Source organism: Tachysurus vachellii, chromosome 1, assembly GCF_030014155.1.
Source record: "Tachysurus vachellii isolate PV-2020 chromosome 1, HZAU_Pvac_v1, whole genome shotgun sequence".
Lineage (NCBI taxonomy): Eukaryota > Metazoa > Chordata > Actinopteri > Siluriformes > Bagridae > Tachysurus > Tachysurus vachellii.
The window spans coordinates 5195034-5222485 of record NC_083460.1 but is presented as its reverse complement, the minus strand read 5'-3'; the positions used below and the strand labels follow the sequence as shown (position 1 = coordinate 5222485).

Sequence of the window (27452 nt, the reverse complement as noted above, 5' to 3'; positions counted from 1 at the left end):
GCTTAAGACCCTATCATTGGATACATTAACTCTGGTTCACTAGGCTACAGACTCAAGATACCATGAGTCTAAATCACTGTTAAAAGTATTTATTTATTTTTTAAATACACACAAGTGCTAGTTGGAGTGTTTCATGAATAAGCCATCGTTCCAGCCGTCAACCATCGTTTGAAAATAATTTGCACCATATTGGGCACATCTGTGTTGATGTATTATAATCTTAATGCTTTTTCACTATTTTTTGTATTGTTAAGTTGATGTCTAAACAATAATAATGACAATAAGATAAATGCCATCCAAGGCAGTCAGATTACTATCAAACACAGCTGACTTACAGTTAAGTGCAGAACTTAAAATAAAAGGAAGTTCCTTGATCAATTTAAGTAAATTTTATTAGTTAGTACCAATTGTTTTGCTTTAACACAAACCTGACAAAACCACAGTGCTGTGCTATACATAAATGACATTTACACTTCTTCATTAACATTTAACTACATAGATCATTTGTCAGTCTTAACCCCAAATCCCTCTCCTGTGTAAACTTTTTCAATGACTTCAGAGAGAGAGAGAGAGAGAGATAGAGAAGGAGAGTGAGAGACACACAGTGAGAGAAAGAGAGAGAGAGTGAGAGAGAGAAGGAGAGAGAGAGAGAGAGAGAGAGAGAGAGAGAAGGAGAGTGAGAGACACACAGTGAGAGAGAGAGAGAGAGAGAGAGAGAGAGAGAGAGAGAGAGAGAGAGAGAAGGAGAGTGAGAGACACACAGTGAGAGAAAGAGAGTGAGAGAGAGAAGGAGAGAGAGAGAGAGAGAAAGAGTGAGGGAGAAAGAGAGTGAGAGAGAGAGAGAGAGAGAGAGAGAGAGAGATAGAGAAGGAGAGTGAGAGACACACAGTGAGAGAGAGAGAGAGAGAGAGAGAGAGAAAGAGTGAGGGAGAAAGAGAGTCAGAGGGAGAGAGATAGAGAAGGAGAGTGAGAGACACACAGTGAGAGAAAGAGAGAGAGAGTGAGAGAGAGAGAGAGAGAGAGAGAGAGAGAGAGAGAGAGAGAGAGAGAGAGAGAGAAAGAGTGAGGGAGAAAGAGAGTCAGAGAGAGAGAGAGAGAGAGAGAGAGACACACACACACCGAGAGAGATAGAGAGAGAGAGAGAGAGAGAGAGAGAGAGAGAGAAATTTGCATGAAGGAAGCGGTAGATGACGGTGGACTTACAGCTCACATGCGCACACACAGTTAAACGCGACACGCGCAACATGCACGCGCAACTGTCAACGGCGCGCGACTGACATACCAGAGAAACCCCGTTATTTTTCTTTTGGATATGTGTGTATAGTCAGACATATTACACACTGATTGTTTCATTAGCACAGTAAAACCTTTTTTTTTTTCGGAAATGTTTCGGAAGAGAAAGGAGCTTTCTAAAACGCCTTCAGTTTCAAAGAAGACTCAGTCAGGAAATCCTGGCACTCAGTGCAGCTCGGTGAGTTTACCTTAGCAGCTTCCTCTCCTTCTGACTCTCTTTTACTAACTAAACCTGCTTATAGTCCTGTGTTTCATATACACGGATAATACAAAACAACAACAACCCTGAATCGTGTACGTTTTACACTCTTATTACTAACATCACATATGTTCGAAAAACGACACAAACACCGACAGAACTGACGTAACTCACCTAACTGTCATTAGCTTGAGTTGCTAAATTAGTTAGCTTAACTGTCATTAGCTTGAGTTGCTAAATTAGTTAGCTTGAGTTGCTAAATTAGTTAGCTTAATTGTCATTAGCTTGAGTTGCTAAATTAATTAGCTTAATTGTCATTAGCTGGAGTTGCTAAATTAGTTAGCTTAACTGTCATTAGCTTGAGTTGCTAAATTAGTTAGCTTCAGACATGAACGTACGTGTGCGTGTTTAAGTCTAAGCATGAGCTCTTAACCAATCAGAATCAAGCCTTTCTGAAACGCTGGGTTCTAATTTGTCCTTGTTCTTATTGAGTTTCAATAGTCGAATTTTTAAATGTGTTAGTTGTAGGAAAAAGTTGATGCATCTTGACTTAAAAAAAAAAAAAAAACTACAAGTGTATTAGGAGTTGAGTTACATATACTGTTTGTATTTGTAAAGCTGACTTCCGGTCTGGATCATCTGTCTGTCATTTTATAAACACTCTGGATCCTGAGTTGGCTCAAGTAGTAAATAAATAAATAAATAAATAATCAAAATAAAATACTAATACTAATTCTAATTTGAATAATTAAAAGGTCGAACCTATCTGCTTAACTGTTTAATCCTGCAAAATCCTGCTTAAAAAGTTATACAGATGTGGCCTGAAATGAAGTTGCTGTCACCCTGGAGTTGATTTTTATTTATTTATTTATTTATTTATTTATTTATTTATCATTTTTAAATGCACATTAATTTATTCATCAGCTTTACACATGATAATTGTGATAACGTCTCAGAACAAGTGCGTTAATATTCACCTGTGATTTAAATTCTAGCTGGTACTACAATAAAGTGTCTCTGTCACTTATTCCTTCTTTTTTTCCTTAGAGAATGCAGAGAGTCTTTTATTTGTAGTCTTTTGTGGTTGAAACTTCAGCTGAAGTTCATGTTCTTGAAGCATACAAACACACTCCTGTATTGATTTACTTTAGTACTTTAGATGAAACCTTTAGTACTCGTGGATAAATAGCTAGGTGGAGCCGACAACTGCAGATATGACGCTAGTGTATGTGACACTTCTTTAGTGAATTAGTGGAAAGTTTTTGGATGCTGTGGTAACAGCAGAGTAAATGTGTTCTAGGTGTACAGTAAAAGTGAAAAACATTTCAGCCTGGAAGTGTATGGAAGTATGTTTTGAGTTGTTTTTAGACTTTTTTGGCATATTAGGCGTTTGCTTCATTTCAGCCCATCTATGCATTTCCATTATTACCTGATCACCACTGACTCAATATTCATTCCATATCCATTATTTCATCTCATCACATTTATTCTCTCTCTCTCTCTCTCTCTCTCTCTCTCTCTCTCTCTCTCTCTCAATTTTCTTTCTCCTCAATGTATAAATCAAGCTCTCGGTTCTTCAGGAGCAACCTCGCAGAGACCCTGATGATGGTACATCAATGCTTGCAGTGCCAGATCTTGCACTTCTGTCTTCATGCCCTGGCACTCCCTCCACCATCCACGGTAAGCTCGTGGCATCATCCACTGCCAACCTGAAGCGCTCCACAGGACTCAGTCGCCATGCCAGCGCTGCGGGGTTTCCTTTTCATACTGCTGGAACCTGGGGCTACAGCAGGACCCAAACGAAGTGCTCTGAGAGCACCGAGGGAACTGTCATAGACGTGGAGGACATCCCACCTTTACTGAGGGATGTGGCACGCTTTGCAGAGGCTGTGGAGAAGCTCAAGGATGTGGTGCTGTGTGAAGGTGGGGCTCTAGGGCTTAAAATTAATTTATGTATTTTTTATATTAATTTGTTTCTAAAGTTTAAATTGAAATCAAGGTTAAATGGATGACGAATCTCAGTTCGTCTTAGCAGTGACCTTTATGGAGTCAGGGATAAAATCTTCCAATGTAGCTGGATTACTGTGTCCACACACAGAGACTATAAAAGAAAAGCATTGATTCAGCCTACACTGTTCAATGTTGTCTCGGTTAAAAACTAATTCAGTTTTGGGACGCTTTTAACTTCTCGTTGCTGCAAAAGTTATTAACCCTTCCACTTAATTTTGTGAAAGAATCACCATATAATCTTTCAGATGTATCTTTTTTCCCTCTGCTTCTATGGTTATAAAGAGGAAGGAAAGGAATGGTGCGTCAAATGTTTTTGTTGCAACTTGCAGCTCAAGATTACACACGTCTACTGCCCGCCCTCTGAAGCTCAGGAGTCTCTTTAGAGTAACAAAACAAGCAAAAAATTCAGTAGTTTGGTCTGTGTGTTGAGAGCCACGCAGCACTCACTCATAATGCTGTCAGGTCTGACGCACTTCCTTTAAGCACTGCTATTTTCATCAACACTGCTTCCTGTTTACATTCTCCTGCCTGGGCTGACCGTAAAGTCAGAGACTGAGGCAAGACTAGTCAAATCCCCCATGTAGGTCCCCTGCTAAGCCATCAAAAATTGACTGAAGCCTATAGACACGTAGTGACTGTAAAAATGAATGAAAACCCACAGTGAATCAGAGTAAACGTCAGTGAACATTGTTTGCCTAGGAATGTATCATGATGTTTAATTTCACAGTTTCACTATTGCACAGTGTTGTGCGTTTGTAATGAGGTTTCTGAGGCAACTACATTATAGTCACCTACACAAACACTTGGGATTTGTTGTTGCACTAAACATGTGCTTCTTGGAAAAAACTCATTACAATCAGAATCGTGTGGTCAGAGTGTGTCTTATTGTGTGAAAAAAAAGGAGTGCAGCATATTATGACCTTAAACCTGGTTAAGACTTGACTGTAGATAAATCTTAAAAAGAAAGAAAGAAAATAGTCAATTACTATGAAAGAATATTAATGATAGTCAGTTGCCAATCAATCAGTCAATTTGGCTGTTTTGCAGAATTTTCACTGCTTAAGATTGACTGCTAGATTTTCAAATCAACAATGATGTATTCAATCAAAACATTCATGATTCGAGTTGGAAATACTACGTATTGCATATGTTTTTAATACATTAAAACAAGTGAAAAGAACAGTGTTTTGTGTGTGTTAAGTGCACCTGGGGGTTGAGAGTAGACTTTAGCACTGAAGTGTTCATTAATACTCAGCCAGCATTGCCGTGGGAGGTTCTTCCAGAGGTCTGCAGAGATAAGCTGTAATCTCTCTGACGGTTGCAAGAGGAAATTCAGTGCACTTCTGTAACTCACTCTGGATATCAACTTCTGCTAAATGCTGCAAATGGAAATTTCCCTTAACTTTATAACAGTAGACTTGCGTATCTCCAAATCATGAAAAAAAAATCACATCCCACAGATTAGCTTTGTGCCTACAAGTGTGTGTGTGTGTGTGTGTGTGTGTGTGTGTGTGTGTGTGTGTGTGAGAGAGAAACGGTCATTAATCTGAAGACGTACCAAAAAGAGCATTCATTTAGTGACTGTGTTACGTGTGCGTGTGCGTACGTGCGTGCGTGCGTGTGTGTGCGTGCATGTGTGCATGTATCACAGGTGGTAAAGAAAGAGAAAGTCACTGATAAAGAAAAAAGATGCAGGTTAATACAAGAGGCAGATTAATATTGAAGACACTTAAATTAATGAGAGGCAGTTTAATATCGGTGCAGATGTAGATTACTGTCAGAAGTGGATTAATATCATAGCCAGATTAATGTTGAATCCCAATGTAGATTAATATCAGTAACAGGCTATTATCAAAGGCAGAATAAGATTAATAAAAAAGCAAATGTATATTAATATCAGAGGCAGGTGTAGAGTAAAATCAAAGGAAGATGTACATTAATACCAGACGCAGATTAAAGTCAGAGGCAAATGTGGATTTAGAGGCACAGACAAAAATATAGCAGACAAATTTATATTAATATTAGAGGCAGATGCAGATTAATATTAAAGGCAGATTTATAGGAGAGGCAGATGTGGATTAACATTAAAGGCAGATTAATATCAGAGGCAGATGCATATTAATATTAATGACAAATTTATAGGAGAGGCAGATGTGGATTAACATTAAAGGCAGATTAATATCAGAGGCAGATGCATATTAATATTAATGACAGATTTATATTAGAGGCAGATTAATTTCGGTTGAAGGTGTGGATTAATATCAGAGCTAGATTAAAATCAGAGGCAAACATGGATTAATACTAGCGGTGGATTAATATCAGAGGCAGATTTTAGAAACAGTAATTTTGTGTATCATATGTCACTGTGTGAAAATGTCTGTTTTATAGTAATACGTTTTTTTTGGGGTTTTTTTGGATGTTTGTTTCTTCATAACCACACCATTAGTGATGATTGTAGTATGATCTTGTGGTCAGAGATGTTCACATCTTCTCTATCTGTGCTTTAACTGCCTAATTGTGTAGTGCTTTAAGAGGTTATTTGGGGCAAAACCGAGTGACTCAGAGACTCCTGAGCTTCTACAATGACGTGTGTGTTGTGTGAGAGCTCAGCAGATTGTTGAGGACATTCCCCTATAACACAGACCAGCATCAGTGTAGAAGAGATGAGGTGTTTGAGCAGATACTGTGGCCTTTGGAGTTGAAAGAAGTGGGATGTTACAGGCAAGAAGCAGAGCATCTGTCTGTGTAACAGTTCACGATTCACTCATCAGTCAGTCAGATCATAGTTAAAGAAGAAAGCACGAGCATGGTGCATTTGCTGTCTGAAGTCCCATTCTTCAGTTCGGTGCTCAAAGACTAAGAAAAAGAAGCTTGTTTGATGTGAATCAGATGCACAATTGTTTAAAAATGTAGCACTTTTTCCCCTTTATTGAATTTTTCCAGATCCCCCCACACAAAAGATGAATTTCTGTGATTAAAGAGAACAGCACAAAGAGCATGCTGTGAAACAGAACTTCCTTTGTTTTCCTGGAGACGATGAGATTTCAGTCGCCCGAGCTGAACTTGCCACTTCCATAATACAGCTTTATTTGTGTGAAGTAACATCAGATTTTAGTGTTTTTTTTTTTGTTCTTGTTTACTGACTACAAATGTTGTGTGTACCATTTTCATGAACTCAGAGTTACTTACTTACTAACTAAACTTACATTATTTAATCATTGTAATTATTTTCTGCCAAAAGGCCAAATCTTGTTCTTGGATGTGTGTGTAGAAGGCCATGGGTGTGCTTTAGGTTAAATATAGTTGTGTGCAGAAGATATATATGTGAAAAGGCAGAAACAGAGGAAGAGAGGCCAGTTTTTATACTGCTTTCTAGAGATGCTCCGATCAGCATTTTTGGGGCCGATTAACGATCACCAAGATCATGATCTGCCGATTGCCGATCACTGCCGATCACAGAATGGCAGGGGAATGGGAATCTTATATCTATAATCTAGCAGAGTTTGCACCATTTTTAAAAATTAACTCTAAATTAACTGTATTGAGAAAAAAAAAACTGTAGAAATAGGCTACAGTCAAGATCTTGAAGAACCACCAAGTGTTTATTTTAGAAAATGAGAACTTAAGGCTACTGTAGGCCATCTTTCCCAAATAAGGCAGAGTAACTTAAAATTATTCCAAACAAAGAGGGGTCAGGCAGACCAACACACATCAGATCAGCTTAATGGGATGTAGCCTCTTAATACACTGATTACATTTTATAATTGGCAGCAAAATGTAAAACTTGTTACACCAAAACTGGCTACTGCCACAAAGGACAAAACTATGGCAAGTGTGTTTTTTTTCTATTATTATTATGAACGTCTGATGTAGTTGAGGAACCAACTACATCAGATCCAAAAAATAAAATAATGAAAGCTACTGTAAGCCAATGCCATCCATTCCAAATACAAGGCAGAGAAACAAGGAGGCCAAGAAGATAGTTACCAACCAGATGAACTTGGGATGGTATGAGGTTACACAGGCCCAGGCTACTTGTAAAATGTAAATAAAATGTAAATAATTTGTAATATATTAAAATTAAACAATTGGCCACAAAATGTTTCAAACCAAAACATGCTGGGCCTCGGCCTACTAACACAGAGTACAAAATCTCAATCATAAAAGACATCACTCACACTCACATCACTACTAGTTTAAATACATCACTCACAGTCGGCTGGTTGAGGGATGGGGATGTTGTTGGCTTCGACTGGTTTAGTTTCTCATACTCGGCATATTCAGTTGTGTGGCGTGTTCTAAGATCCCTAATCATGTTAGTGGTATTAAAATGCCGTTGCTTGCTTCCACCTCGAGGGATTTCATCACGACATACATTGCAAACGGCTAACTGTACGTCTTTATCGGACACTTTGGAAAAACATCCAGACGGGAGAACTCATGTTGCCACTGGTAAGCTCCGGTCTGCTGTTGTTTACCTGTGCGCCATGCATGCACATGTGGAAAAGTCGCGCGAGTAATTTACGTCACGTGATCGGCTTTTTTGATCGGCGCTTTTGGGGTTCGCGATCAAGCTATTTTTAGCCAATATCGGCCGATCATGATCGGTGGACGATCAATCGGAGCATCACTACTGCGTTCTCATGCACTTAGCTCAAGAACTATGTGCTTACTGGACACTTTATATATGGTGTTTTTCCTGAGTAGAGTCATTAGATGTTTGGACAGTGTGCTAGAAAGAAATGTATGAAAAGTATCAGTGCTCTAAGGTACTTGTGTGGATATATGTCTATATAAATTATTGACATTTACTTTTTTACTATGCCACAACTATCTGTGCCTGGGAGGCAAGGGAACAAAATGGGCAGACTTTCTGTCCCCTTGTCAATCACAATGACACTAGCCAATCACAGGCCTCAAGCATGTGATGGGGGGGCGATTGAACACAAAAAAGGTAGCTACAACTTTATTTAGCTACAATGTAAGCTCAATACAATGCAGCTAAAATGTAAAGTAAAGAACAAAACTATTAGCAAAATACAGCGCTGGAGTTGACCGTACATGCAGACAGTAAGTTTGAATTGAAGTACAAAAATGTTGACCAAAGCAACAATTTATTTCTAATTATTCCTTAAAAAGGTCTTTAGTGAGATTATCCTCAATTACCTAATAGTATTATTAGCATCGCAGTGCAAAACCAAAGATCATTAGACTTCTCTGTCTTGTGTGTGGATGATTGTGTAATCTGTTTACTGTAATAAGTAAACACATGCATTTGTGTTTGTATCTCTCTCTCTCTCTCTCTCTCTCTCTCTCTCTCTCTCTCTCTCATTCACTCACTCTCTCTCTCTCATTCACTCACTCTCTCTCTCTCTCTTTCTCTCTGTGTAGATAAGGAGTCTCGGAGGGCCGTAGCACATGAGTATTTAGGGGAAGTGTTGCGCATCCTGCGGCAGGTGATCAGCACCTATCCTTTACTTAACACAGTGGAAACACTCACCGCCGCTGGCCGACTCATCTCACAGGTCAAAGGTCAGTACTGCTTGTATTTCACAAAGCCTAAAATCATTTACATTACATGTACTGTACGCTACACTTTCTTTTTCTTTCTTACTATTAAAACTTGTTCGCATACGTGCATTTCACTCCAACTGATCACGAAACATCTTCTGATCAGACATTATCCAAATCTGAACCTACAGCCTTTTTTAGGTAACTGAACTCAACACGTGTTACCACAGTGGTGTGATCAAGTGATGACAGCAAACAAGTGCATAGAGATGAGGGGGTAAAACGTTCACGCCTTTGTCATCTCTCTCTCATAAGACACTGGCGTTGCCACATCCCACACCATGGCAACAGCTATCACTTGATCTGCCAGCTTTTTTTTTTTATTTTTTTTTTTATAAAGATTACAGACCATAGCTACCACACTCTGTTTCCTAAACAAGGTGGAAATCAGTTACCACTTATGACACGCTCATAAAACACACTCAGAAGTTTTTGGAGGGACTCGTGACCTCAAAACTATTTTTATTCGACAGAAGTAGTGAGCTGCTGTGAAGACACCATAACGTACCATGCCTAAGAAATGTGACTCATAGACTGGCATGTAATGTATATTAAGAAAAAAACCCAACAACTTTATTCTAAATTCTTAAGAAGTTCAGCTCTAACAGTAGTGCCAGAGGGACTTATGCCCTGGAGACATTTATTTAACCTTTACAGAAGAAGTCTCTTCAGTGGTAATACTGTGTAATAGTCAGTAAGGTTTTCACTACTGAAAAGTCTTTTTTGTCTCATTAAATTTTAACTAATATCGATATTTTTTGTGGATGTTACACAATGTTAAAAAATTTAGCTATAACCAGATACATATTAGGATGGTGTATTTTAATGAATAAAAATAGCACCACTTGATCAATTATTGTCCTATATTAGCATGCCCTGTTGTGTAATATTTCACATGCACAGGGGAAGTTGTGGCCTAATAGTTAGAGAGTTTTAATACTAACCCTAAGGTTGTGGGTGCGAGTCTCGGGCCGGCAATACGACGACTGAGGTGCCCTTGAGCAAGTGTGCTGTGTGTGTGCACCTTGGATCGGTTAAATGCAGAGAACGAATTCTGAGTATGGGTCACCGTACTTACCTGTACGTCACATCACTTTCACACCACAGCCCATGTTTTTATTATGATTTCGGTGATGTCATACAAAGCATAAAGACTTCATTCAAAACTAATCTAACACAACTAACTTAATATGTTGCTGAATATCTGCCTTATAACCTACGTTTTCTTCAACATGTCTCTCTCGTATACTGATACTAAACATTTACATTCATATTTACATTTCTGGCATTTAGCAGACACCCTTATCCAGAGTGATCTTACATTTTTGAAACATCTGTCTTGATAAATACAACAACAACAAAAAAATGCAGTTTCGATCATACTGAAAGTCGGCGTCATCGTTCTCCACCCACTGATTTTGTAAATTTGGTTTTGTGGCTGTAAGTAGAGAAAAATGCATCAAGGTTCATTTCCATGCGTGAGTAGGTTTTTAGTTTTCTAATTTTCTCCACAAATTTCCACTTGCTGTAGTGCTCCACCTTTTAATAAAAGTAACATGAGGACCAACAGATAGCATTACTGAGTTTATTAGCTCAAGCTACTTTATAGCTACACTCGCAATCCTTTTGATAACCTGAAGACTTTCCACCATATTTTGCAGTCTGCCTGTGGGGATTCAGAATTCAGATCATTAAAATGACCACTAGTGAAATCAGACATTGATGACAGATGAGGAAGTCTGGGGTGAAGTTTGTGTTTCAGTTCATTTCAAAAGTGTTCAGTGGGGTTGAGGTCAAAACTCCACTCCAACTTTGGCGACTCCATTCTTCATGGAGCTTCATTGCTTTGTACACAGGGACATTGTCATGGGAGCAGGTTTAAGCATCTTAGTTAAAGTGAAGGGAAACTCTGTACAATTGTGCGCTTCCATTTTTGGGGAAGAACAAGAAGTGTGTGAAATTGTCTCATGTCCACATGCCTTTGCCCATATAATGTAAACTGGTGTTATTGGCATGGATGATTCCAAGCATGATAAGCTGTAGCACATTGTGTTTGTGACCTTGCATAAAGGTCAGGAAGTCATTAGCTAACGTTTCAGCTATGAGCTGCATCCAATGTTAAAGATACTATTCAAATCTGCCTAGCTTGTGTATTTTGTTAGTATGTTTTTGGATTCCTTGATGCAAAGTCTGTTTGTTCCTGGTGCCTGGAATACTGAATTGTCTACCACTGTAACTGATCAGCTGGTTGTTCCTCTTTTTAAACCGTACGTACCAGCAGGTTGCTACAGTTGGTGTTTATAGGGCAACAAATGGTAGTAACAACAATAAACTGGTTACAATATGTGGTTTTAAAATTTACATCATTGTGTGTAAAATCTTTGGAGTTAGCGCATGTGTGTATAAATCTTGATTCCTCGAAGGACCTTTTCACTTTATTAGCAGTTCTGAAGTGTCAGTACAGCACTTTTTTTAAAAACTGAAATGTTACTGTTGGGTAGCTCTCTAAAGCTGTTGTTTGAGTTATTGTCAAACAGCAAGCAGAAGTAGGTTTGAGGTGGTTGACAAGCTTCACAGCATTGTTTTATGTACTGTTCACACACCACACAGCATTGTTTCACGTGTCCTGTGTGCAGGCTTCTGTTACGAAGGCACCAATGAGACACAGAAGAAGGACTTTGAAAAGGCCATCGAGACCATCGCAGTCGCCTTCAGCAGCAAGTGAGTGCAGTAGTGTGTGAGCTACATCATGTGCTTATTTATTCCATGTAGAAGCTTCCCTTTTTCAGATTGCGTGTACATCACAATGCTGGGTGTGACAAGAGCAGCTTCATCAGATGTAAACCTTGGGCTTCCAAAAGTAGACATTAATAATGAAATGGTTTCACCCAAATCTGTCGAGGTATCTGTGTGTGTGGGGTTGATTTAGTGTGACAAATCTTTTTAGAACACAGTGCTGCTTGACTCTGTTTCATTTTCTGTAAAATCAGCTGTGATTCATATCACAGGTTTATATTAAGCCACATGTTTTAATACATCATTCTTAATATTTTCTTTACATAATATATAATTTTTATTATATTAACGTTATTTATCAAAGAAGGGGGAATGCTGTCATAGGAAAATATTTCAGGGTGGTCAGATTCACACCTCTTTATGTCTTATAACAGTACAAACCTGATGTTTAGTCCATCAGACATCAGTCCACAAAGTCACACACAGGCATCAAACTAGATAAATACAGGATCTGGTGTCAAATTCGATCTTCCTTAATACATGATGTACATGAAGTGATTATGATTCAAAGCATATTTTCTCTCCATCTATCTCTCTATCTCTCTGTGTAGTGTATCTGAGCTGCTGATGGGTGAAGTGGACAGCAGTACCCTCCTGTCTCTGCCTCCCACTGAGAAGAGCAGGGTAAGAGTGTGTACATGTGTGTTAGTGTGTATGCGTGTTTGGTGATGTCTGTCTGTCTGCTTCTCTCTCTCTCTCTCTTGCGTGCACTCTCTCTCTCTCTCTCAACCACAAAGGTGCAGCAAACCTATGAGCTCCCACAAGAACTAATCAACTATCCAGTCATTTGCTTACTGTCTGTGCACAAAAGGAAAGAGAGAGCAGGGCGGATGTATGTATGTGTTTGTGTGTGTGTGTGTGTGTTTCTGTCTGTTTGTTGCTTCCTGTTCTAGGTTTTTGTCATAGCTTCCTCTTCTAACCATCTTGAGCAGACAGTCTCTAATCGATTTTTACACCACCTCTTACTGCTTCATTCTGCATTCTGCTTCAGAATAAAAGCTTTCTGTCAGTGACTTCTGTTGAGTGTTAAAATTTGGCTCAGATTCACTATAGTTGCTGTACTGAAATAGAAATGGAAGAAAACGAAAGGCCACCGAGGTCAAACGAGCCACACAGTAAACCTGAGGTACATTCTAATGTTCCCCACAAGACACGCTCACATGACTGCAGATAACGGCTCATTTAGCCAGAGAAGTGTCAGCTTCCTCTTTCCTCATAGTTCTGGCAAGCACTTGAGCTATACTTAGTATGTGTTTTCATCAATTCCCTATTATTGCTGTATGTGTAGATTTCTGTAATAAGATAATGATGAAGGCTATTCAAAGGAAATCAGCTGCAAAAAATCTACTCCACTGGATTTACTTCAGTCAGTAAATCAGGGTCTGCTTTTATATGCTTTTTTATATTTATTTATACGGTGTATATATAGAAGCAAAAATGATTGCTATATAATATGGACTATTATTATAAAAAATTATATAAATCAATTGTGTGTATGCTTATGCGATCTCTGAAATTTTGAAGGCTTTCAAAAACCCAGTAGAATGATTTAGAGTATTTGCTTTCTATAATGGCCATTTTTTTATCCATCGCATAATCAAGAGGACTTTTATTTATTTGTTTATTTATTTTTTATTATTATTTTGTCACTTGGTATTTTTCCCATTCTTCATCTGTCCAGTTTAACTGAGTCTGTAGCCTCTATGTCAGTAGCCTCAGGTTCCTTTTCTTAAGTAACAGGAGTGAAACCCGACTTGATCTTTTGCTGTTGTACCCAATCAAACCTTAACCTACCATTACTGTGCATCCATGGATGCTTTTCTGCTTAACACGGTTGTCAAGAGTGGTTCTTTAAGTCTTCCTGCTGTTATCCTCTGATCTCTCATCAACAAGGAGTTTAAACCCATAGACCTTCTGCTCACTGTGTGTGTGTATGTGTGTGTATGTGTATGGGAACAGTCTATGGAGAACCTGAACACCTGCGGTCTGCTGATGGGACAGGGTATGGAGGGAGGGAACCGATGTGACCATGACTGTAGTGAGTATCAGATTGACACATTTCTCTCTCTCTCTCTCTCTCTCTCTCTCTCTCTTCTCTCTGCAACCTGGCTGTGTTCCTCAAGAATACCAACATTTCTTCGTCTGCGTGTGTCTGTGTGTGTGTGCATGTGTGCCTCAGGGATGAGCCCCGAACAGGTGGATATTCTCCTGCAGCACAGTGAAGGAGGAGTGGACTCAGCTCTGAGCTACGCAAAGGCCATCGCCAAATACATGAAAGACATCATCAGCTACGTGGACAAGCGCATTGCCCTGGGTAACTGAACACACAGACACTTTAACACTTTTTGTATTCTTTCACTCTACTCACACTTTTATCTTTCTGTCCTGTCCTGAAGCATGCTGACATGAATATAAATAAACTTGTAACACAGATTTGTAACATGTTTTGAATTTTGTTTGACATTAGAGATGGAGTTTGCCAAAGGTATACAGAGGCTGTATCACTCAAGCAAGCAGAGCTTCACACAGGTAAATTGTGTGTGTGTGTGTGTGTGTGTGTGTGTCTTTTAATATATAAAATTAAGTCATGTTATAGTACTATATATTTACTTGTCTTTCTCTTGCTCTCTCTCTCTCTAACGCTCTCTCAGACACCTATGCCTTTGCTGTCAATCTATTCTCTGGCTCTGGAGCAGGACTTGGAGCAAAGTACAGGTGTACAGCAGTCCATAAACTCTGTGCTCACACACTCCTTTCTACAGGTAACATACCCTCCTAGTAATCACACACAAGCACATCCCTGATATTACTCACGTCCATTCAACACGTGTCTATAAGTAGAACAAAAAAATAACATGGCTATATACGACATATAAGTAATGCTGAAATTTGTCACATGATTCTAATTTCTTCTCGGCCTCTAAACTACTACAGCCTCTGATGCAGCGTAAACAGGAACACGAGAAGAAGCGTCGAGATATTAAAGAGCAGTGGCAGAGGGCCAAGAGGAAACTGGTATGCAGCCTCAATCGCATATATTTTCTGCCTCTTGGAATAATAAACTTCAGTACAGTTTATTCAGACACAAATACATTAATAATACATGTGTATGGATAACATGTTCCAGTACAGTGAAGATAGCTCTGCGTCTACCTGAAAAGATTGTGTAAAAAGTTATGTGGTGTGTTAACAAGAATGTGTGGCATTGCGTGTGCTTGTCTGTACTCGTACAGGCAGATGCCGAGAACAACCTGCGAAAGGCACGCCAGTGGTACCTGACCCGCTGCGAGGAATACGAAAAGGCGAGGCTGGTGGCCAATAAGGTGGAGGAAGAACACAGCGGAGCAGGAAGTGGCTCCACCCACAAGACTCTGGACAGGAAGAGACGACATGAGGAGGAAGCTCGCAACAAGGTCAGTTCCTGTTCCAGACAGGAAATGACTCAACACCACAAATGTGCAACTCAAGGAACAAACTGTGACTTGTCTACACCTCACCTAGTCTGAGCTGGTGGTGAACGATGCAAAAGTGTTGCAACGTTAGATCATGATTTTAGGTCTTCACATGCAGTGAGAACTTCCACCCAGATGTGCACAAATTCTGACTGTTTTCTAAACAGGCAGACTGTACAGAGTCGTGTGTGCGGCGTGAGGCTGGTAGGAATGATAACATTGACCCTGCAAAGATAATATAAGATAATAATATAAGTTCTGCTCCTGTTCAAATGTTGTGGACCTTAAATGTAGTGTTGTGTGTAAAGCCAGACAGCAGAGCATTCAACAGCACACCTTTAACACAGATGCTTATTTCAATCATATTACTTAGTAACTACTATTATAGATTACTCAGTAAATACAGTAAGAATGTTAGGAATCATATGTAGCTACAAGATTGAGGATTGTTAACGTAGATATATCAAGGGGTGGAGGGATTTTAAGTGGTTACGCAAGGGTTACATAACACAAATATTTATAACCACAAGTTTCCACCAAGATTCAGTCCAGTAGCATTAAGTCAGAGTATATAAAATGATGTAGTTTTTACCAACCTCTATTTTTCTTTCTCTTGTAAATAAAAAAAAAAGACATAGATTGTTACTTTACTGAGAAACAAGAAACTCCTCTGTCCAAAGCACTGACACATTGTCACACTGGACTCCATCCATAAATGTTAAATAAACATCTCCTTACAGAAATCTTCACAACATTAATATTTTTTTATATGGGCCATCTTCCATACAGTGAATGAGCTGTTTGTGTAGAAATGATGATGTTACAGAAAATGAATCCGACCTTCTGACCACTCGGTATCAGTGCTGCTGTATAAAATTGTATAACATATTTCTCCTTTTTTATGTGTGCTTCCCAGGCAGAGGAGGCTGAGGCCACGTACCGCACTTGCATTGCTGATGCCACCACTCAGCAGCAGGAGCTGGAGGACGTGAAGGTGAACGTGCTGAAACAGATCCAGGACGTCATCAGACAGAGTGACCAGATACTGCGTGCTGTGAGTCTTCGCCCTGCACACTCATTCTTCCTTTGAGGCTTCCCTAGACAAAATGACCCACTCTACACTTAGCAAAAGCGTGTTATTAAGTAGTTGAGTAGTTCTTCTTAAGTATTTCTTCACAGATACATAACCATCAGTTTCTTTCAGGAGATCTTTGAGCGACGATTTTGCAGCATTTGCATATCACTTGAATTTTATAAGATTTTTCATGCATTTTGTTTCATAACAAACAGAAGCAATATCATATTCTGGTATATACCATGGCAAGGGAGAAAGTCTTGTATGGGAAACCATCACATAATAAATGATGTCATTGCTGTATGAAACAGCTGGAACAGGAATTGTGTATGGTGTGGTTAGATACGGAAGGACACAAGCAAGAGTGGTATTCATTAAGGTCAATCCAAGTGTCACCGTCAGACTCCTATGTGGGGGAAAGATGGCAACAGACTGGAGTGATTCATAAATGTCAGACAGGAAAAACTGGCAAGGAGAGAAAACCAGGAACATTTTAACTATGAAAACTAAATATGAAAACATGCTTTATGAGGTTTTCAGACATTCTAAGAGTAGATGCCAACTCCATGTGGTCTTTGAGGACAACAAACCTCCTGCATGTTTATAATCACACCCTCCAGAGTGAATCACACCTTCCCTTTTGAGTCTGGTTCCTCTCAAGATTTCTTCCTTTTCCAAGGGAGTTTTTACAAACCCATAAATATAAAGCCTAAAATTAATCTTGAGTTTTTGTATTAATGGTAATCGATTTGAATTGATGAAACAAGTCACAAGAAATGAGCAGGCTAATGAAGGTGAGACACAGCCTAGGTAAAAACAATCAGGTAACACAACACAAGGTCAGAGACCAGACAAGAACAGAAAGAAAATAACATCACGAAGCAGCTCTGGTCATGCTGAGAGACAGTTCCTAACAAGGTTATAATCAAATAATTAAATAAATATGTCTCTAGAGTAAGGTGTATTGATAATGAATGTTACGTTTCATATGTGAAGGAATATGTGAGTTTCCCCACACATTAATCTCAAGACAGCCTAAAACTGACTATGAATGCTGAATCACCACTGACACTGTGATTTAGTACAAGACTAATCTTGAACAGTGTCTGATAAACTGGCCCTCTATTAATTAGATAAATCACCTGAAGTCTGATTGAGATCAAGACACTCTAATTGTGAGCCTCTGGCCGTCTCTCTCTTATTTTCCACCATCAGTGCACCATATCGTACTACCAGATCCTGCACATGCAGACAGCGGCGCTTCCTGTGCACTACCAGACGCTGTGTGAGAGCTGTAATCTGTACGATCCAGGACAACAGTATGCTGCACATATCAAAAACCTGCAGCTCAGCACCGAGCGCGTCACCGTGTTCCAGTTTGAGCCGTACTCCGCCTCAGGCACACAGTGAGTTACTCCGTGTTTTAAGAGTCCCTTATTACAGGGTGCTTCCCTGCTTCTTGTGCAAGGTGTGGCCGGCTGCGATGATGTTCACCACTGTCATTTTGCAGCGTAATGTCCACATTGTTCCGTGGAGGAGAATGAAAGGTTTTAAAAACTAAGAACCAACAAAACTCAATGTATTGTAAAGCAGATCATTTGTTATCTGTTTAAACAAAAGTGATTTAAAGAAAAAAAAAAAAACAGGAAAGATTCCATTGAGGGTGGATAGAGTGTCAATATTAAAACACAACACAGTATACTGTTATTGGAAATAATCAACAAGGGGTGGTGTAATGTGTCTCGACATGAATCAGAGTCACTGTAGCTTAATTAGATTCCTAGAACAGCAAGTCACAACAATGAAAAATTTCATAAGAGTCAACATGCCTGTAATACTGTGTTAATATTTATTTTTTTTATCTGTTTAGTCATCCTGTTCGCACACATTCTGAAAACATCCCAGACTACCAACAGCAAAGCAGCATGGAGACTCCAAACACCAACCTGGTGTCCGCAGAAGGGGGCGTGGTCAAGACCAGAAGAGGTCATTCATTCATTCGTCCTTTATTTTCTTTGTTTTTTATTGTTGTTTTTTTGTTTTTTGAGAAAAAAATAAAAAATTAGTGAAAAACAATGCATGTCTTATTAATTGCAGTATGTCACAGAATTCACCTTGGTGCCCTTCTCAGTTTCTTATGGTGTTCTGGCTGTATTTTGCAGATCGAGCTCAGCAGGCCCATAAGTCCTGGCCCTCCACTCTGAGTGACACAGAAAGTGTTGGAGGAGGAAGTGGACTGGGGTCTCCTACCACCAGCTCAGGTGCAAGCTGCAAAACTACCCACACACCCAGAATCAGGCACCATTCACACCAGAGACAGTCTAAATAGATACAAGAGAAATGACATGCTTAAGAGTGTACGCTTTTACAGGAGACGTCTCAAAGGTTTCAAGACCCGTGTCAGCTGGAACCTTGTCTTCTATCGAGGACTTAGATGACCAAGATGGCAATGTGACCTCTTTTGAACAAAGTGAGCACCAATCACTCTCTCTAAATATTGTTTAATTAAATTAGTGGGTATCTGTTTATAATGTACACTGTTTACAAGTAGAGAGTTTTGTGTACTCCTTTTTGAAGGATGCATTCCTAAAAATGTAAATAATTAGACTTATTAAATAAAGGAATACTCTGGCTTCTTTGACATCACAAATAATTAAACACATTATAAGGACATATGAATACCATGAGTCCGGTTTGTGTCAAAGGTATGAATGGGATTGAACCAGAGATGACCGTGTCCACTGGGCCATTTCGCAACATGGGTCTGTCCAAAGCTGCCAAGACACATCGGCTACGGAAACTCCGTACGCCATCCAAGTGCCGCGAGTGTGACAGTTACGTGTACTTTCAGGGAGCAGAGTGTGAGGAGGTGAGCTAAGATTAAGCCCAAGAACTCTACTCAATGTATGACATGTGACCATTAAATTAAATAGAGTATTATTTACACTTTGGCTTTGTTGTTTAAATTAGATTTGTATGCTTATATATTTAACGGCGTGTCGTAGTGTTTTCTGGCTTGCCATAAGAAGTGTCTGGAGTCCCTGGCTATCCAGTGCGGCCACAAAAAGCTGCAGGGCCGATTACAGCTGTTCGGCCGAGATTTCTCCCAGGTGCTGCAGGGCGACTCTGAGGGAGTACCCTTCATCATCAAGAAGTGCATCCAGGAGATTGAGAAGAGAGCACTCAGGATGAAGGTAAGAGAAGAATTAGGTCTTTGTTGTGGGTTGTTGCTCTAAACCCTGAGTGTTGAGTTGTATACGATCAATATTTCATTAAGCAATTATAAAGGACGATATTGTACCGCTCTCATCTGTTCTTTCTACTCGTAACAACACAGAGATGATATGTGTGTGTGTGTGTCTGTGTGCGCTCCTTTAGGGGATATACCGTGTGAACGGTGTGAAGACACGCGTGGAGAAGCTGTGTCAGGCGTTTGAGAATGGCAAAGAGCTGGTGGAACTTTCTCAAGCATCTCCACACGATATCAGCAACGTACTCAAGCTCTACCTTCGACAGGTGTTTTATCTTCTCTGGTTCTGTAGACAGTTCTGTCACACGCATCAATGCAGTGCAGTTACAGGGTTTATTGACTTATCACTCTTTAGAAATCTAAGCTGAAACATTTCACTATCCCAAGAATCATTGAGGAACTATTGAGGATTTTTAATTTTTTTGTTAAATTGCAGAGCAGTAAGCTAAGTATTAAGATGATTACAAGAGTTCTGGTTTAAGTCCCCTGTGCACCATCACATCCTTTTTATTTTTTTGCTTTTTACACCGAGGTTTAGTCAAGGTTTGACAACGGAAATCGTGAAAATGGGCAGGGCTCGAGTTGATAAAACTTGTGTCAACATGTGTCCAGAGAATGTGTTTGCTTACCAGTTAACAGCGAAATCTGAAAGCTTTATACATGATGATCTGTTGTGGTACATTTTGCCAGTCGTGTAAGAGTAGATGTCATCCGATCAGGAAGACTTTATATTCAATCACGATCATCATACAGAGGAATATCTTTTCTTAAATTTGTGCCACATGAAACAATAGCTGAGTAACTTGCTAATGAAATGGGGTTATAAGAGATGTTTAACAGATTATTTGTGTCCATAGTTTATTTCATTATAAGATTAGACATTAAATAAAAATACAAAAGACAATGCAGTCTATGACTTAACATCACCTTTATTTGCTCTCCAGCTGCCTGAGCCCATCATGCCCTTCCGCATGTATAACAAGTTAATGGGGCTGGCGAAGGAGAGTCTGTACTCTGACGGCCCAGACAGAGGAGAGGGCGCAAAGGGCCCTGAGATTCTGGATCAGGGAGAGCAGACCGACCCTATGGTGCTCAATCTGGTAGAGAAACTTCGAGAGCTGCTTAAAGATCTCCAAGCAGGCAATATTGCCACGCTGAAATACATAGTACGACATCTGCACAGGTGAATGGAACAAACTAGCAAACTATTTTTTGGGGTAAATCTAATTTTTATTATTTCAGTTATGACAACTAATCCCTCTTTTTCTTTCTTTCTCAGAGTGGCTGAGTTGGAGGACGATAACAAGATGAGCTTCAGTAATCTAGGTATTGTGTTTGGCCCGACCCTGATGAGACCCAAACCCACAGGCGCCACTGTTTCCCTCTCCTCCTTGGTGGACTACCCTCACCAGGCCCGCATCGTGGAGGCCCTCATTGTCTTCCAGGATCATATCTTCAGCCCTTCAGCCTTCTGGCTCACATCCTCCTCCTCGTCAAGCTTCACCAACCAGGGCCAGGTAAGAGCAGAACACTAGAGTCATACAGGTGAAAAGCACACAGGACTGAGTGTGTTGAACAATTTCAGGTGGAGAGCATCCTCCTATAGTGTTGTTGTGAATAGTGTTGATATGAGTATAGTGTTGTTGTGAATAGTGTTGATATGAGTATAGTGTTGTTGTGAATAGTGTTTATATGAGTATAGTGTTGTTGTGAATAGTGTTGATATGAGTATAGTGTTGTTGTGAATAGTGTTGATATGAGTATAGTGTTGTTGTGAATAGTGTTGATATGAGTATAGTGTTGTTGTGAATAGTGTTGATATGAGTATAGTGTTGTTGTGAATAGTGTTGATATGAGTATAGTGTTGTGAATAGTGTTGATATGAGTATAGTGTTGTGAATAGTGTTGATATGAGTAGTGTTGTGAAGTGTTGATATGAGTATAGTCTTGATATGAGTATAGTGTTGTGAATAGTGTTGATATGAGTATAGTGTTGTTGTGAATAGTGTTGATATGAGTATAGTGTTGATATGAGTATAGTGTTGATATGAGTATAGTGTTGATATGAGTATAGTGTTGATATGAGTATAGTGTTGTTGTGAATAGTGTTGATATGAGTATAGTGTTGATATGAGTATAGTGTTGATATGAGTATAGTGTTGTTGTGAATAGTGTTGTTGTGAATAGTGTTGATATGAGTATAGTGTTGTTGTGAATAGTGTTTATATGAGTATAGTGTTGTTGTGAATAGTGTTGATATGAGTATAGTGTTGTTGTGAATAGTGTTGATATGAGTATAGTGTTGTTGTGAATAGTGTTGATATGAGTATAGTGTTGTTGTGAATAGTGTTGATATGAGTATAGTGTTGTTGTGAATAGTGTTGATATGAGTATAGTGTTGTTGTGAATAGTGTTGATATGAGTATAGTGTTGTGAATAGTGTTGATATGAGTATAGTGTTGTGAATAGTGTTGATATGAGTAGTGTTGTGAAGTGTTGATATGAGTATAGTCTTGATATGAGTATAGTGTTGTGAATAGTGTTGATATGAGTATAGTGTTGTTGTGAATAGTGTTGATATGAGTATAGTGTTGTTGTGAATAGTGTTGATATGAGTATAGTGTTGATATGAGTATAGTGTTGATATGAGTATAGTGTTGATATGAGTATAGTGTTGATATGAGTATAGTGTTGATATGAGTATAGTGTTGTTGTGAATAGTGTTGATATGAGTATAGTGTTGATATGAGTATAGTGTTGTTGTGAATAGTGTTGTTGTGAATAGTGTTGATATGAGTATAGTGTTGTTGTGAATAGTGTTGATATGAGTAGTGTTGTTGTGAATAGTGTTGATATGAGTATAGTGTTGTTGTGAATAATGTTTATATGAGTATAGTGTTGTTGTGAATAGTGTTGATATGAGTATAGTGTTGATATGAGTATAGTGTTGATATGAGTATAGTGTTGTTGTGAATAGTGTATATGAGTATAGTGTTGTTGTGAATAGTGTTGATATGAGTATAGTGTTGTTGTGAATAGTGTTGATATGAGTATAGTGTTGTTGTGAATAGTGTTGATATGAGTAGTGTTGTTGTGAATAGTGTTGATATGAGTATAGTGTTGTTGTGAATAATGTTTATATGAGTATAGTGTTGTTGTGAATAGTGTTGATATGAGTATAGTGTTGATATGAGTATAGTGTTGTTGTGAATAGTGTATATGAGTATAGTGTTGTTGTGAATAGTGTTGATATGAGTATAGTGTTGTTGTGAATAGTGTTGATATGAGTATAGTGTTGTTGTGAATAGTGTTGATATGAGTATAGTGTTGTTGTGAATAGTGTTGATATGAGTATAGTGTTGATATGAGTATAGTGTTGATATGAGTATAGTGTTGTTGTGAATAGTGTTGATATGAGTATAGTGTTGTTGTGAATAGTGTTGATATGAGTATAGTGTTGTTGTGAATAGTGTTGATATGAATATAGTGTTGTTGTGAATAGTGTTGATATGAGTATAGTGTTGTTGTGAATAGTGTTTATATGAGTATAGTGTTGTTGTGAATAGTGTTGATATGAGTATAGTGTTGTTGTGAATAGTGTTGATATGAGTATAGTGTTGTTGTGAATAGTGTTGATATGAGTATAGTGTTGTTGTGAATAGTGTTGATATGAGTATAGTGTTGTTGTGAATAGTGTTGATATGAGTATAGTGTTGTTGTGAATAGTGTTGATATGAGTATAGTGTTGTTGTGAATAGTGTTGATATGAGTATAGTGTTGTTGTGAATAGTGTTGATATGAGTATAGTGTTGTGAATAGTGTTGATATGAGTATAGTGTTGTGAATAGTGTTGATATGAGTAGTGTTGTGAAGTGTTGATATGAGTATAGTCTTGATATGAGTATAGTGTTGTGAATAGTGTTGATATGAGTATAGTGTTGTTGTGAATAGTGTTGATATGAGTATAGTGTTGATATGAGTATAGTGTTGATATGAGTATAGTGTTGATATGAGTATAGTGTTGATATGAGTATAGTGTTGATATGAGTATAGTGTTGTTGTGAATAGTGTTGATATGAGTATAGTGTTGATATGAGTATAGTGTTGATATGAGTATAGTGTTGTTGTGAATAGTGTTGTTGTGAATAGTGTTGATATGAGTATAGTGTTGTTGTGAATAGTGTTGATATGAGTAGTGTTGTTGTGAATAGTGTTGATATGAGTATAGTGTTGTTGTGAATAATGTTTATATGAGTATAGTGTTGTTGTGAATAGTGTTGATATGAGTATAGTGTTGATATGAGTATAGTGTTGATATGAGTATAGTGTTGTTGTGAATAGTGTATATGAGTATAGTGTTGTTGTGAATAGTGTTGATATGAGTATAGTGTTGTTGTGAATAGTGTTGATATGAGTATAGTGTTGTTGTGAATAGTGTTGATATGAGTATAGTGTTGTTGTGAATAGTGTTGATATGAGTATAGTGTTGATATGAGTATAGTGTTGATATGAGTATAGTGTTGATATGAGTATAGTGTTGTTGTGAATAGTGTTGATATGAGTATAGTGTTGTTGTGAATAGTGTTGATATGAGTATAGTGTTGTTGTGAATAGTGTTGATATGAGTATAGTGTTGTTGTGAATAGTGTTGATATGAGTATAGTGTTGTTGTGAATAGTGTTGATATGAGTATAGTGTTGTTGTGAATAGTGTTGATATGAGTATAGTGTTGATATGAGTATAGTGTTGATATGAGTATAGTGTTGTTGTGAATAGTGTTGATATGAGTATAGTGTTGTTGTGAATAGTGTTGATATGAGTATAGTGTTGATATGAGTATAGTGTTGATATGAGTATAGTGTTGTTGTGAATAGTGTTGATATGAGTATAGTGTTGATATGAGTATAGTGTTGATATGAGTATAGTGTTGTTGTGAATAGTGTTGATATGAGTATAGTGTTGTTGTGAATAGTGTTGATATGAGTATAGTGTTGTTGTGAATAGTGTTGATATGAGTATAGTGTTGTTGTGAATAGTGTTGATATGAGTAGTGTTGTTGTGAATAGTGTTGATATGAGTATAGTGTTGTTGTGAATAGTGTTGATATGAGTAGTGTTGTTGTGAATAGTGTTTATATGAGTATAGTGTTGTTGTGAATAGTGTTTATATGAGTATAGTGTTGTTGTGAATAGTGTTGATATGAGTATAGTGTTGATATGAGTATAGTGTTGATATGAGTATAGTGTTGATATGAGTATAGTGTTGTTGTGAATAGTGTTTATATGAGTATAGTGTTGTTGTGAATAGTGTTGATATGAGTATAGTGTTGTTGTGAATAGTGTTGATATGAGTATAGTGTTGTTGTGAATAGTGTTGATATGAGTATAGTGTTGATATGAGTATAGTGTTTATGAGTATAGTGTTGTTGTGAATAGTGTTGATATGAGTATAGTGTTGTTGTGAATAGTGTTGATATGAGTATAGTGTTGTTGTGAATAGTGTTGATATGAGTATAGTGTTGTTGTGAATAGTGTTGATATGAGTATAGTGTTGTTGTGAATAGTGTTGATATGAGTATAGTGTTGTTGTGAATAGTGTTGATATGAGTATAGTGTTGTTGTGAATAGTGTTGATATGAGTATAGTGTTGTGAATAGTGTTTATATGAGTATAGTGTTGTTGTGAATAGTGTTTATATGAGTATAGTGTTGTTGTGAATAGTGTTGATATGAGTATAGTGTTGATATGAGTATAGTGTTGTTGTGAATAGTGTTTATATGAGTATAGTGTTGTTGTGAATAGTGTTGATATGAGTATAGTGTTGTTGTGAATAGTGTTGATATGAGTATAGTGTTGTTGTGAATAGTGTTGATATGAGTATAGTGTTGTTGTGAATAGTGTTGATATGAGTATAGTGTTGTTGTGAATAGTGTTTATATGAGTATAGTGTTGTTGTGAATAGTGTTTATATGAGTATAGTGTTGTTGTGAATAGTGTTTATATGAGTATAGTGTTGTTGTGAATAGTGTTGATATGAGTATAGTGTTGTTGTGAATAGTGTTTATATGAGTATAGTGTTGTTGTGAATAGTGTTTATATGAGTATAGTGTTGTTGTGAATAGTGTTGATATGAGTATAGTGTTGTTGTGAATAGTGTTGATATGAGTATAGTGTTGATATGAGTATATTGTTGTTATGAATAGTGTTGATATGAGTATAGTGTTGTTATGAATAGTGTTGATATGAGTATAGTGTTGTTGTGAATAGTGTTGATATGAGTATAGTGTTGTTATGAATAGTGTTGATATGAGTATAGTGTTGTGAATAGTGTTGATATGAGTATAGTGTTGATATGAGTATATTGTTGTTATGAATAGTGTTGATATGAGTATAGTGTTGTTATGAATAGTGTTGATATGAGTATAGTGTTGTTGTGAATAGTGTTGATATGAGTATAGTGTTGTTATGAATAGTGTTGATATGAGTATAGTGTTGTGAATAGTGTTGATATGAGTATAGTGTTGATATGAGTATATTGTTGTTATGAATAGTGTTGATATGAGTATAGTGTTGTTGTGAATAGTGTTGATATGAGTATAGTGTTGTTGTGAATAGTGTTGATATGAGTATAGTGTTGTTGTGAATAGTGTTGATATGAGTATAGTGTTGTTGTGAATAGTGTTGATATGAGTCTGAGGTTGTGGATCATGATATTTCAGCAGGCAGCCGGAGAACAAAATCAGAAAAAAATAACAGATTGTTATGAAAGTTAACAGCGTACAGTATCTAACATAAAATGGAATAAAAGTCAAACAGGGATTCTGGCATATCTCAGTCAGGCTGGGTCTTGGCATAAATAATCCTCAGCTGCAATTTTATAGTTTTACAAAAACACGTTGTCTAATTTGACATGGCAACAAAAAAAAAGTAGAAAACTAATATAGGTATAGTTTTTTTTATCCCATCTTAAACATCACAAATGACTATAACTCTGTAAATATCTTGCATTCAGAATAAATGTTGCTTTATTATTTAAGTAGAGCTGATTGGGTGTTTCTTTATAGGAGGGTACTGATGAAGCTCAGGAGGTGGAGGAGGAGCAGGACAGGCTGATCTCAGAGCAGGACTGTGGTGAGTTACTAACACAACTTGCTGTATATGATACCTGTGCGCTTCCAATTCCAATTAGAATCTATTTCTATTCGTTTGGCCTTATTACGTTTTCTGTTTTCTTCCAGGTAACTCTCTGGGTTCATCTGGTTCCCGTGAGCGCTCTCTGGACACGGACTCCGATGGGGAGGACATGGGGAAGATAAATAAACGATGCCTTCTGGTGAGCCAGGTGAGTGAGACAAGCACTGAGGATGACCAGATAAGCCCCAGAGTGAGTCTGGACCTGAGCACGGCCGTCCCAGACACTGTCCCTGAGCAGCCCAGTAACACAGAGGACTTCAGTGGAGCAGATGCAGAAGAGCTGGTTGACCAGTAGAGATCAGGGACACCACTTTAATCAATCCATTTCAGTCTGTAATAGTACTACTTTAACTTTGTTTTTTTTTCCTGAATATTAAGCGAGAAGTGTCAAAAGTGAAGAGTCGAGTTACTCTCACGTTAATCAGCACACTCAGAAAAGTCGTATGCACTGAAACATTATTTTAATCTTTTTAACAGTTCTGTTTGTGTGAGTAGAAAGTATGGTTGTGTAAATAATGGTGTTTTATACTCATCCTTTTTATACGAATGTTTTAGGCACATTTCTGTTTATATATGGAGTGAATGTAATGTAACCAACATGAGTTGATAAAAA

General features: G+C 38.0%; 1 protein-coding gene across 2 annotated transcripts; it reads left to right on the top strand.

Annotated features, from left to right (window-relative positions):
- The first annotated feature begins 1229 nt into the window (after positions 1-1229).
- On the top strand, positions 1230-27452 carry arhgap45a (Rho GTPase activating protein 45a). 2 transcript variants are annotated; one of them, XM_060869488.1, is made up of 23 exons: positions 1230-1471; positions 3073-3415; positions 8894-9034; positions 11710-11794; positions 12421-12493; positions 13829-13907; positions 14049-14183; positions 14337-14398; positions 14521-14631; positions 14804-14884; positions 15103-15282; positions 16238-16375; positions 17612-17802; positions 18267-18382; positions 18559-18657; positions 18768-18866; positions 19102-19265; positions 19402-19590; positions 19775-19912; positions 20591-20829; positions 20926-21163; positions 26710-26776; positions 26884-27452. In XM_060869488.1, the coding sequence occupies exons 1-23, from the start codon at positions 1385-1387 to the stop codon at positions 27132-27134; spliced, it is 3306 nt and encodes a 1101-aa protein (XP_060725471.1). In that variant the 5' UTR covers positions 1230-1384; the 3' UTR covers positions 27135-27452. The 2 variants fall into 2 exon arrangements, with proteins under 2 accessions (XP_060725471.1, XP_060725463.1); XM_060869480.1 differs by having other exon boundaries at positions 3058-3415.